Here is a 13,770-nt window from a genome sequence, read left to right as displayed (position 1 = left end):
AAAAATGTTTCACTGAAAGACATAAAATTAATAACTTTAAACTGAAGAAAATGATATAGGGGCCAGTCCCCGAACTGCATCAGCAGCCCATATAGGCACCAATTTATGTTAAGACTGTTCCACTTCTGTTCCAGCTCCCTCCTGGAGGCCTGGGAACGCAGAGAACGATGGTCCAAGTCCTTGGGCCCCTACACCCATATGAGAGAACCCGGAGAAGCTCCTAGCTCCAGGCTTTGGATTGGCTAAGTTCAGTCATTGTGGCCATTTAGGGAGTGAACCAACAGACAGAAGATCTTTCTCCCTGCCTCTTCTCCTCTCTATAAAACCTGCCTTTCAAATAAAAACAAATAAGTCTTTTTAAAAAAATAGAAGATTTACATTACTTAAACAGAAAGTATGAGAATTACTATTAAACCTAGGAAAATACTGACTAAAAAATTAATAAGAAATAAGAGAACTCAGAGTAAACAAATTCCTGAAATGTAGAAACCACCAAAAGTGACTCTAAAAGAAACACAAAATCTGAACATATCAACAAGCGATCAAATCAATAACCAAAAGCCTCCCAACAAAGGAAACTTCAGAACTAGATAAATTCACTAGTGAATGCCATCAATCATTTAAAGAATAAATTTTCATCATTTTCAAACTCTTCCAAAAATACAAGAGAATATACCTAGCTCTTCTGAGGACAGCATACCCTAAGAATCAGCTGATAAACATATCCCAAGAAAGCTATAAACCCAATATCCTTCCTGAAAATAGAAAAAAAAATTCTCAGCAAAATACTAGCAAACTGAATCTGGCAGCACATCTAACAGCAGTATACATCACCACCAACCGGGATCTACACAATGCATACATAAGAGACTCAATATCTTAAAATCAATGACTATAACATATCACATTAGTAGTACAAAACAAAAAAAACAGGTAATTTATTAATGCAGAAAAAGATCTTTTAAAATCCAATACCCTCTCATCATAAAAACATTCAACAACTAAATACAAGTCAATTTCTTTACATGGCAAAACGCTTTTCTATGGGTAACAGGGGTAACCACTTTGGCCACTTCATTTAACATGGTACTGGAAGTTCTAGCCAAACAACTAGGCAAGAAATAAAAGCATCCAAATTTAAAAGGAAGAAGTAAAATGATCTCTAAATGCAGATGATATGGTCTAAAAATGGAATACAAATGAGCCCACACAAAACTACTGGAGCGAATAAATTCAGAAAACTTGCAAGATATAAGATAAACACATAAAAATCTGCTGTACTTCAAAACCCCAGTAATAAACATTCCACCAAGGAAAATATTTCTACATGGAAAACCATAAAACACTGCTGAAAGAAATTTAAAAATAAATGGAAGAACATCTTGTGTTCACAGACGGAAGGATTTATTATTATTAAGGCAGCGACACCACACAAAGCCCTCTACAGACTCAGTGTAATACATTAACTCAATGTAATCTCAGAAACCTCCAGCACACAATTCTAAAATGTTATCCTAAAATTTATAAATTTAGGAATCTTGAATGTCCAAATTAATCACCAAAAGAAAAGAAATCTGGAGAACTCCCATTTCAGTTTTAAAATGTACTATAAGGTTATAATAATCAAAACAATATTGTATTAGTATAACAAAAGACCTATTCATTGAAACAGAATTCACAGTCCAGAACTAAATTCATACATCTACGGCCAACAGACTGTTGAAAAGCATTTTAAGACTATTCAAAAAGAAGAAAAAATGGTCTCTGGGACAATTGAAATCACATACAAAAGAATACACAAAATACATAAAAACTAATTCAAAACTGATCAAAACTAAAATGTAACAGTAAATAATTTAAAAGCAAGCACAGGGGGCCAGCATTAAGCCAGTATCAGGTTAGGCTGCGTGTGGATGGGCACCAGACTCCTACCTAGCTCCCTGTTCATGCACCAAGTGCCCATGTGGGAGAACCAGATGGAATTACAAGCCCCTGACTTCAGCCTGGCCTAACCCTGGATGTTGCAGCCTACTAAGGAACGAAAGATATATGTCTCTCCTTCTCCCCTCTCTGCCTGTCTCACTTTTTCAAACCAATCTTTAAAGACAAGTCACAAATGAATCTTCACAATCTTGAGTTAATCAGTTGTTTCTGTACATATGACACAAAAGCATCACTGACAAAAGATACAAAGGACAATATAAACACAGTAAAAAGGAAATCTGAGCAATGGGAGAAACATTTGCAAATAATACATCTAATAAGTGTCTAGTATCCAGCACAGATTAAGAACACCTAGAAGTCAACAGAAAGACAATATACACACTAGTCATTAGGGAAACCTTCAAATCAAAACCAAAACGAAATACTTACATCCAGCATAATTACCAACAGAAAATCAAAAAAACAACAAAACAGAAAACAACACATGCTGAAAAGAATGCACAGGAACTGCAACCACTTGCATTACCAAGGTCATTTTCATAACAGCACTGAGCCCATCCATAAGTCTGCTTCCCAAAGGCATTATACCCAAAATCAAGGAACTGATTACAACATTCTGGATATGAACTACACTAATGCAACAATGTGGAGGACTCCAACATGGGGGGAGGGTATGGAGAGGGGTTGGGGGAATCCCAGAGCCTATGAAACCATGTCATAAAAAGAAATTTTTTAAAAATCTTAAAATACAATTAAAACACAATTAAAAATATCTTTGGATGAAAGTAAAAAAAAAATGCTAATTCACTAGTGCCCCAAAACTATATACTTTGAAATAATTAAAACAGGAAATCATTGTAAAAATAAAATAGAAAGAAAATTATTATTTAGATCTATTTAATAATGTACATTTGCATATATAAATAATCATTTTTACTACTATGTAAGGACTATGTACATCAGGATCAACAAGGACACATTTACAAGTACATAGGTTCCCAAAGTCACAGTGAGAATCTGGAAGAAAGACTCAAGAATCTTCATTAACTGCCATCTCAGGTGCTTCCTGCATTAGAATTTCAAAACTCGTGCTGAGCACAGTGGATTAGAAATGAATCTTAATACGTAAACTAAACAAGCAGTCTTAGGATCAAATTCAAAACACAAGCTTCTCTGAGAATGCTTCAAATATTTTCCCCCCACTGGAACAAAGTATACCCTGTCAGTTAAAGAATGTTATGAACTACATTAGGTTTAAAAAAAAAAAAAGAAAGAAAGAAAGAGGAGGAAACTTAGAATGCTATGTCTTATATCCCAGTGGTTTGCTTCTATAAGGAAATCCTTCAGAGAAATACAGAGAAGTAAACATGAGACACTGAATTCAAGATTCCAATCTGTCTCAATTGAGATCATTTCTACCACACAGCTCCTTACTCAATTGTGATGAAGTTTTTTTATTAAAAAATAAACTAAAAAAAAAAAAAAACTTTCCTTCACCTGGACCCCGTCTAACTGGTTCATCGCCCTCTCCAACAGACTCACAGAGATTTGTCTACATGAATATTGGGCTCAGTCTTCTAACCATCACAATTTTCTTTACAACCTCTCACCTAAATGATTTCCCGCTGGTTAACATATAATTGCACATTTATAGATGTATACTTGCTATCAACATTTTGCTAATGTGTAAAGAGCTGAACATCAGATTTTACAAACTGCTTCAAAATACTGAAAGTCTTACAGAGGTAACATACAAAGAGAAATATTTTTGGCCTCTTGGTAAAACTGCAACCAGAACTCACGGACTAAGCGGTTTCTCTCTTTTCTTTAACAAATGAAATAGCCCCAGGACACACATTGTTACATACTCTTGTTCTTGGGCAATTGCTCCTAAGAAATATAAAATATAATCCAGAACTCAAATGCTTATTAAACTTGCTTAGAAATTTAAAAACTGTTCATGTGTACCTATAAACTGTAACAGAATTTTCTTTCAATTTATTCTCCTAACATTACAACAAAATAAACAGAAAGGTATCATAGTCCCACTCTTGATTTATTCTAAAATATTTATTAAACATTACATTGTATACCAGGCACCATAATACCAGCAACTGTTTTTAAGAATTCCCTACCTTATGTGAGTCTTATGACTGCATATGTTTTTCATACTTACCACCTTACAAAGAATTACTCTGCTCTTTTATTTAACAAAATTGTCTTTATACAATGAGTCTTTCTATAAGAACAGCAATTAAAACTCATAATTTAAGAGAAGCCAATGGAAAACTTTGTCCTAATTTTTATGTTATTAGAACAAAGCTCAGATTTATTTTCAAATAGCATTTATGTAGTACTAGAGATATTTAATTTTCAAATAATGTGCCAATTTTCTAACTGATATGATAAACATTTGCAGGGAAAAAAAAACACTAGCAAGAACTATACCAAAATGCTTGCCCTATCTGATTATACACTTTTGTTTGATTTTTCCATTGAATTCTTTACTTTCTAGCAGCCTTAAAATTAGTATATTATACCATGGCACAAATTAAAACTAGTTTGGTCTTAGCTCCAAAAGGAACACAAGTGCTCCCCCTGCTGGTTACATAAAATATGAAACACTGATAATCAAGTAGCTACAGAGTTTTCAAAAAACATGGCTAGGCAGCTAGCTATTCTCCAGAAGGCAGAAGCTAACGAGCATTTTAAATCACATCAAAGGGCAATGGCAAAGGGCAGTGACACTCAGAGCACAAACTTCAAGACAAGTTCACAAAATATCTTACATATTTCATACTTATTCTTTATGGCTTTTTAAAAACCTATTTCTCCTTTATACTCAAATTTCTCCTCCCTCCATCTTAACCCATTACCCTTTCTGACCATTACTTATATAATAGAATAAAATTATTGTATAGTAAGAATAGTAAGTTATATTTTAACTTATTTTTCCCAAACACGTCTGTGTGCCTTGAATATCCCTATCTGCAATCCAACCCCAGCTCATATTTTAAGCTCAATCACTTAAAGCAAAATGGATGTTAGGAGAGAGTGGAGAGGGGTGTGCAGCACCGTGGTCCCACCACTTGTCATCCCTGCACTCTACGGGGTCCTGCCTGTGCTTCTGATCCAGCTTCCTGGTAAAGCACACCCTCCGACCGCTCAGGTGCTAGGGTCCTTGCCAATCACAGGGGACCCTTGGATGAAGTCGCTGGCTCCTGGCTTCAGTCCGGGCTGGTTCTAGCTACTGCAGGTATTTACGGAGTGAACCAATAGATAGAAGATCTCTCTCCATTTTTCTCTCTTCTGCCTTCGAACCAGCCCAGCTCCAGCCACTGTGGCTATTTGGGAAGCAAACCAGCAGATGGAAGATCTGTTTCTCCTTCTCTCTCTGTAAATCTGCCTTTAAAATAAATCTAAATTTTTTTGAAATGAACTCATAACAGTATGAAAAAAATACTCAGAAAAAAAAACACTGAAGGGCAAAGTGGAAGTCATCTAAACGTCTATTGGCTGAGAAGTGGATAGTTTAAATGTGGAACCTCCACAGAATGGAAATTACTGAGCTAGGAAGAGGAATGAGGCACTAAAGTTGCTAAATCACAGACACTTAGAAAGCATCACACCCAGGGAAAGAAGCCATTTACAAAAACACCATGTACACTCTAGGACTCCCTTCAGAGGAAATGTCTGTAACAGGCAAATCCATAGACACAAAGCAGTTGAGTCAGAGTGTTCAGGGAATGGGGAAAGAGACAATGAGGAGAGACTTCTAGGCTAATAAAAACGTGCTAAACCCAGAAATACTGATACAATTTCTGTAAATATACTAAAAACCAAAACCACTGGACCGTACATTTTATCTGTGAAATAGAATTGCAATGCCTATGGGACTATAAAATTTCACAAGCAATTTTGAAAAGTCTGGCAGTTTCTTATCAAACTCAGCAAAGGATTACCATATTTTCTGTCAAGGACACTTTCAGACATATGTCTGAGAAATGTAAATTCATGTTCACAAATAAACCCTCTGCAGAAATGTTCAAAGCGGTTGTATTCACCACAGACAAAATGCAGAAACAGACCAGATGTCCTGCAACAGTGCAATGTTAAGAAAAACTGTAGCATATTCTTTCTACAAATGACTGAAGATGAAGAAACTGCCAGCATGCCCAATCTGGATAAATCTCCAAGGATGTATGCTAAGTGGGGAAAAAAATCTGGACACATTCATGTTGTATGATTCCTTTTACGTAACATTTTTGAAATGGTAAGATGTTTATGATGAACAAATTAGTGGCTTCAGGAATGAGAGGAGGCAGTTCTAGGCGGTGATGGGCTGATTGTAAAAGAGATGCCCGACTTGACAGAACTCATCAGTACTTTGACTGCTGTGGTGGAGGCACCTGCATACGTACATGATAAAGTCATTTACAAATGCTATGGTCCATATCTAAACTCATAACTCCGAGGTGGAGCCTTGAGGAGGTGATCTACAGCAAACACAACGAGTGCCCTTCTCAGACACCCAGCGAGCTCCCCCACCCTTGCACCTTGTGAGGACAGGGAGGAGACAGCTGTTCCTGAACCAACAGGCCCTCACCACGTACAGAATCCATCTGTGCTTTGGTCTAGCACTGCGCAGCGTCCACAACCTGAAAAACAGTCCTTCTTAAGCCACTGTTCTTTATAAGCCACTCAACCAAAGGTAGTTTTGCAATAACATTCAAATCAGACTAAGCTGTGAACGCCTGTGGAAATTTAAGAACAACCATATTCATGACAACATATTGTGTTACAAATCTCCAAAGCATTGCCACTGAGGGAAACTGGATGAAGAGCACATGAGATCTAAGTGACGCCTCAGGACCCTAGGTGAGCTTACAATCATCTCAATAAAGATAAAGGGAATGAGTAAGGCGCAGAATTCCTGGTTTTCATGGCAACCTTTCTCACCCTGTTTTACCTTATTTGTAAGCACGCATTCTTTTGGTGAAAGAGAAAAACACATTTCCCCTCAAGTGAGGTCCTCTATGTGATCTATTTGACATACAGAAATTTTTCAGAAAACGGACGCTGTTTCCTTTCCACGTTAAGGATAAGACAATTTCAAGCCTAAAAAATCAACACTAAGTAGATGAATTCTGAGTACAGCCACCAATAAACCATCAAGTGCACCCACTGAGCTAACTGGCACTACATGGTACAGCTGCCAACAGCAGGTTCTCCTGCCATCCCTGAACAACCTCAGAACTAAGGCCTCTCTCCAGCTGTTTACAGGCTGGCAGAACACGACGTTAGCGTCATCTAGAGGCAAAGTAGAAAAGTACAATACCTCCTCTTCACATAATTTCATTATCATGGGGCTTCATTGATTGCTTTCATTATCACTAACATTTATCAAGTATTCCCATGCTCAATGCCTTGCCCTATACACTCTTGCAATTTCAAACCAACTCATAACTCTAGCATCATTCCTATTTTTAAAACAAACTACTACTCAGAAAGGAAAGTCACTTACTAGCAAGCAATATGGCAAGATTGTCCCCCACGTTTTAGTCCAGAAATGAAGATTCCAGCTTATTCTTCATAATCTCATTTAAATAAAAGTGCCTATAAATAACTCTAATGAGTACCTGCCAAACACACACCCACCTGGCGAGCTTGTGAGCAGGCTCTAAGTATCTGGCAATCCCTGGGGGTTAATCCCACACAGTGTGGAAGTCATCAGCCCCCTCACAACCACTGTCCACATTCTCTACAATGTACATGCCATGGTCAAGTACTTAAGGAGTGCCATGCACTAAGATTCGAACCCTTACAGCAACACCCAGTCACCAGCCTATGGGACTACTGCAAAGCAAAGGGAGAGGGGGCAGAAAGCATCTCCTTCCATATTTTCTCATTATATATCCCTGGTGACCACTGGTGGACGCTTACTCACGAGCTCTCTACATACACACATACACTCAAACACACGTACGCATGACAGACCCACAACTCTTTGCAACTGACCCCCACAACTCAAATGTTCACACTCCTTAAAGAAAAAGAGCAACTACTGTAAAAATGAGCTAACGTCTTACCTACTGTGTTCTTCTCTACAATCCCTGAGGGATTCACAAAACTAACACTGTTCCCATCATGGAATTGAATCCTTCTGTCTTTATGATTTTCATTGGTTCCTTCCTCTGCCTCAAAGAAGCAAAAAAAAAAAAGCTTCCTTGAAAAAAGAACATCTGTCATTTCAATTAGAAACTATAAGTGTCCTTCTATGTATATAATGCATATGTCAAGCCTGCCTTTACACAGGCAGCATCAGAACAAAGCTTTCCTGGGGCAGTCATTTGGTACAGCACATGAGTGCCACCTGTAGGACGTCTGCATCCCATATAGACATAGCACCTGCTGTGAGTCTGAGCTCGTGTACTTACACTCCAGCTCTCTGCTGATGTGCACACTGGGAAGTGGCAGGTAAGGTGTATGGGCCCCGGTCATGAACATGAAAGACCTGCACTGCCTTCCTGACTTTGCTTTAGGGCCTGGCCCACGGCCCTCACTGGGGCATGCATCTGGGGAGTGAGGCAGTAAAGGAATGTTTCTCTCTGCCTTTCAAAGGCAAATAAAAATTGAAGATAATAAGATAGTTTATAACATGAATTTTTATAAATAGGTTCTGGTGGTGAGAACTCAAAAGGTTAGAAAAGTAAGGTATCCCCAGGAGGAGGTAATCCCCCTTCACTTCTCTTTTATGATAATGCCAAGACAGTTTTTCAATGGGGAGGAGGTGGAAGAAAGCTGTACAAGAGGCAGCTAGGATAACAAAAGGTCAGCAGCTGGACAGGAAGGGGAATACCCGTGTTCGTAACTGGCTTTTTGGCAAGGAAAGGGAGAGTGTGAGGCTTAGAGGGGCTAAGGCACGAGCTACCTTGGAGGACAGGAGAAGGGAAAGGAAGGATGAACATCCTCCCAGTCCTTGGGCAACTGGCCAGCCTCTCTCCCCAGGGCAGACATTTCACACAACTGTCAGGTAGGCTGCTGCCACAACTTCTCCAATCTTCGCAGGCTTAACTTCTGAGTCTCCGTGGATTTACCCACTTCATGTTTCCACTTCTGGTGCCTAAATCTCATCTTCCTTTTATAACCTACCAACACAGTCCTTTTCCACTTTATTTCCCATCCGGCCACCTTAATCCATGACATCAACTTTCACCTAAGACTCAAGAAAAATCTATGCTGCTTACCTAAAATTACAAAGTCAGTTGGTTTTAGATCTGGGGCTGTTAACCAAGACATCTTAAAAAAAAAAAAATGGAGCTAATGTGATGTAATGGGTAACGACACTGCCTGTGACACTAGCATCCATATGGACACTGGTGTGTGTCCCAGCTCTGCTTCACTTCCGATTCAGCTCCCTGCTCACGCCCTGGAAAGGTAGCAGCAGGTGGTTCAAGTACTCGGGCCCTTGCCACACACTTGGGAGACTCAGGTAATGTCCTTGGCTTCACCCTAGCCCAGCCCTGACCACTGCAGCCATCTAAAAAGTGCATCTCTCTGTATTCCCCCTTCTCTTCTCTCTCTTGCTGTGCAATTCTTTCAAAGAAAACAAGTCTGTAGAAGTTAATTTATTTGAAAGACAAGGTTACAGACAGAGAGGATGAGACACACAGAGAGATCATCTTCTACCAGCTGGTTCACTTCACAAATGGCTGCAATGGCCAGGGCTGGCCGGGCCAGGCTGAAGCCAGGAGCCTGGAACTCCATCTGAATCTTCCACAAGAAAGCAGAGACTCAAGTACTTGGCCATTCCCTGCTTCTCTCCCAGGCACATTAGCAGGAAAATGATCCAGCACTGGAGTAGCCAGGATATAAACCAGTGCCCACAGAGGAGACTGTCATCACAGGTTCTATGCCACACCACCAGCCCCTCCGGGACTCCTGACCAGAATGTTCCCCAGGGTTTGATCACACTCCAGGTAGTCCCCCGGCCTTCTAAACCAGGCTCCTTTCATCGATCTCTCAGATACTTATCAGATATCTAATATGACAAGGCATTATGGTGAGTGTTCTGCAAGACACAAAGGATAGTAATCAATCTTACAACATCCACATTTAAAGAATAAAGGCACAGACAGAAAACTAAGACAAGATGTGAAACTGTGGAAGAACAGCAGAATTCCATGAAATGGAAGAAAGCTCACTTATAACTGAAGTGATAAGGGGCAAGGTGAGATTCAATAATGATTAGGATTTCAATAAGCAGAAATGGGAGAAATGACACTATTCCAAACACAGACCATGAGCTAACACCCAGAGGCAGGACAAGCACAGCAACAAGAGCAGTCTGGTTTACACAGAGGATAAATAATGAACAAAGCTACATAGCTAATGCATACATTATGGAAGCTATGAACAACTATGAGAACTTGAACAAACCAAGGTCTGGGGCAGATCTCCCAGGTATAAACCCTAGCTTCTTCACTGAATTGATGTGTGATGTTGGGCAAATTATGGACCTTCTCTGCTAGGCCTGTTTCCTCATCAATAAAATAAGAGTAATAGGAGCCAGCACTGAGGTGTAGCACACAAAGCCAGTGCCTGCAGGGCCAGCACCAGTTCAAGTCCTGGCTGAACCACTTCTGATACAGCCCCGTACTAATGAACCTGCAAAAGCAGTATTAGCTGGTCCAAGTACTTTGGTCCTTACACCCACATGAGACACCCAAACAACCTGCAGCCACTGGGAAGTAAGCCAGTGAATAAAAGAGCTCGCTCTCTCTCCTTGTCTCTCTCAGTAGTGTTACCTTTCAAATGGAATGAAATTTTGTTTATAAGAGATTAACAATATTTAGCACATAGGACTACTTAAAAAACTGAGTTCGGTCCAGCAGAGTAGTCTACTGGCTAGAATTCTCACTTTGCATATGCCAGGATCCCATGTGGGTGCTGGTTCTAATCCTGCCAGCCCCATTTCCCATCCAGCTTCCTGCTTGTGGCCTGAGATAGCAACTGAAGACGGTCCAAAGCTTTTGGACCCTGCATCACGTGGGAGACCCAGCAGCTCCTGGCTTTGGATCGGCCTAGCTCCGGCCATTGCGGCCGCTTGGGGAGTGAATCAATGGATGGAAAATCTTCCTCTCTGTATATCTGGTTTTCCAATAAAAACAAATAAATTACAAAAAAAAAACCAAATGAGTTAATACATACAAAGTCCTTACCACAGATAAGTATGAAATAAATTATTACATAATCAAAAAGAAGGAAAAACAATCATTAAGCAAAGAAATGACAACATGAGAATGGCGTCTACAGGAACATATCTGAAGATGCAGTGGCAGCATGTAAAAGATAACATATCGGGCCCGGCGGCGTGGCCTAGCAGCTAAAGTCCTCGCCTTGAAAGCCCCGGGATCCCATATGGGCGCCAGTTCTAATCCCAGTAGCTCCACTTCCCATCCAGCTCCCTGCTTGTGGCCTGGGAAAGCAGTCGAGGACGGCCCAAAGCTTTGGGACCCTGCACCCGTGTGGGAGACCCGGAAGAGGTTCCTGGTTCCCAGCTTCGGATTGGCGCGCACCGGCCCGTTGCAGCTCACTTGGGGAGTGAATCATCGGATGGAAGATCTTCCTCTCTGTCTCTCCTCCTCTCTCTGTATATCCAGCTTTCCAATAATAATAGAATCTTTTAAAAAAAAAAGATAACATATCAACACTGTGAGCTTACAGTACTTTCAGTCTAATATAGGGTGATAGAAATCAAAAAGAAATTCCTGGAACAAAACAAAAACCCAAATGGCCCCTGCCAACGCCCACCACTTGCCATTCATACTCTAGCACCCATGCTTTGTGCCAACTTGGTCTGTGTCATAAAGGGCAAGAGATGGCATGTCACTCCTGAAGTTAGGTTATAAAAGACACCAGGGCCTCTTGCCCCAGGGGTTCTCTCTCTTGCTCTTAAGAAAGCCATACTGTGTGCTGTGAGCTGCCCTGTGGAAACGGCAAGAAACTGAGACTAACCAACAGCCACCCCAGTGAGCCTGTGGGTGGATCCTCCAGCTCCAAGAGCCTTGCATTGGATGGCAACCTTGTGGGATGCCTTGATCTATACCTAGAGGGGCTTTCACATTCAAGACCCTCAGAAACTGTGAGGCAATGACATCTGCTGTGAGTACAAGCAGTGAAAACGAGAAACCGACTTCAAAAATAACAGAATAAACATCAAGTCAAAAATATTAAGAATTCTAAGCTGGGGTGGCAGGACCTGGTGAGCTCACGGTGTAAGAAGCATGGTTTTGAGGTAAACTGCATTTGGCTCAGCTCACGACAGAGGTTCAACGCAGCTTGGAATGTCATTTATAAAACAATTACAGTTAACATCAAGGTAAAAGATTGCCGAAGGAAAACTAGGAGAAAAATCCCTCAGGACGTGGCTGGGTGACAGTGTGATTAGGCAGCGGTGAGCTAACTAGGAACAGGAACAAAGATGCCAGATGCTGCAGTAACAGAGGAAACACGTACTAGGCTTTGCCACTGCACAGGTTTCCTTCATTCTCCCCCGTATCTCACTATTTCTGAAATCGGGATGTGTCGTGGTTGAAACAGGTTTTAGTCCTTGAAATCAGTTGTAAGATCAACAGTGTGGTCTGACAACTGGAAGAGTGGGGTATGGCACAGATAAGGAAGCCAAGTCAGTCTGTGTGTGTTACTTTCCGGGAAGTTTCTGGATTAAAGGAATAGCGGAGAGGAGACATTTTTGAATCTTTTTGTGCGGGCAAGCCTATGTAACTGAAGGGCTTAGAAAGGGTTGTGTAAAAGGGCAGGCACAATTAACGGAACCAAAAGGATGTATTTAGAGGTGGCACCATTCGAGTACCATTCACCCAACAACGCCTACACGTTGCGACAGGCGCTTGTCTGGGGGGATTGGGGCGCCACAGGCTCCAGGCGCCTCTCCCACTGCGTCGCGCAGAGAAGGATCCACAGAAAGTTTACGGTGCAAAGCAAAGTGTGGCAAAACAGAAATGTGTGGGGAAAACTGGCTGCGCCGCCGCTGTTCTGGGACAGGAAACGACAGAGGTGAAGAGAGACAACTCCAGGAACAGCCACCACCGGCGAGGGTGGACGTATCTCACGCACTCCTTCCAAGACTGCACTCAGAGGAGCCCAGCTGGGCCGGAAAGGGTGAGCCCCAGCCAGGACAGGGGCCGGGCCGACGGCTGTCTCTCCGCACCCCCTTCCTGGCCGGGACAGCGCGCACACCTCCCGCCTCCCGGTCCCGGCGAGAAGGGGACCGAACCGGGCAGAGCCACCGCCTGGGCTCCGGCCCCACCGCGTACCTTGAGTCCACCAGCGCGGACGCCACGGGGCATCTCCCCGCGCGCGCCGCCTCTCGGCCCGGGCGCCCTCTCCGGAAGACGCGTGCGCCGCTCCCCGAGGGCGAGCCGCACCGCGCGCAGCGATTGGAGGACGCTGAGGCGCGGGGCGGAGCTTCCCCGGGCCCGGTCGCCGCCGTGCTGCGCCTGCGCGACCTGAGCTGGGTTACTGAGGCGATGAACTCCGGGGCTCTAACGACGAGCTATGAGGTGCTGGACGGTACGTTGTCTGTTCATTTGTTGTCAGACAACAGTTGACTTTTCATACAGTAAAAATGAAAACCGGAAGTAGGCTGTGAATGCAATACATACTTAAGCATTGATTGCAAGTGCTTCTAAACTACAGAAAGGTGTGCGATTTCTCCATCTATTGGGAGGGAGGAAAGTGATGACGTTTACCTGGCCAGGGCAGACATTCTCCAAAGAGGCATCCTAATAGCCAAAAGGATTTGGG

General features: G+C 42.0%; 1 protein-coding gene across 2 annotated transcripts in view; it reads right to left on the bottom strand.

Moving 5' to 3' along the window:
- The window catches only part of SPIDR (scaffold protein involved in DNA repair), a 389,493-nt gene extending 376,133 nt beyond the window's left edge, over positions 1–13,360 (bottom strand). For both annotated transcript variants that reach the window (XM_058668602.1, XM_058668603.1), the window contains exon 1: positions 13,281–13,360. In XM_058668602.1, the coding sequence (XP_058524585.1) occupies positions 13,281–13,313 (33 nt within the window). In that variant the 5' untranslated portion in view covers positions 13,314–13,360. The remainder of the gene's footprint in view (positions 1–13,280) is intronic.
- Between the last annotated feature and the right edge of the window lie 410 nt (positions 13,361–13,770).

This window comes from Ochotona princeps, chromosome 9 (genome assembly GCF_030435755.1).
Source record: "Ochotona princeps isolate mOchPri1 chromosome 9, mOchPri1.hap1, whole genome shotgun sequence".
Classification (NCBI taxonomy): Eukaryota; Metazoa; Chordata; class Mammalia; order Lagomorpha; family Ochotonidae; genus Ochotona; species Ochotona princeps.
This window is presented reverse-complemented; position numbering and strand designations above follow the sequence as displayed.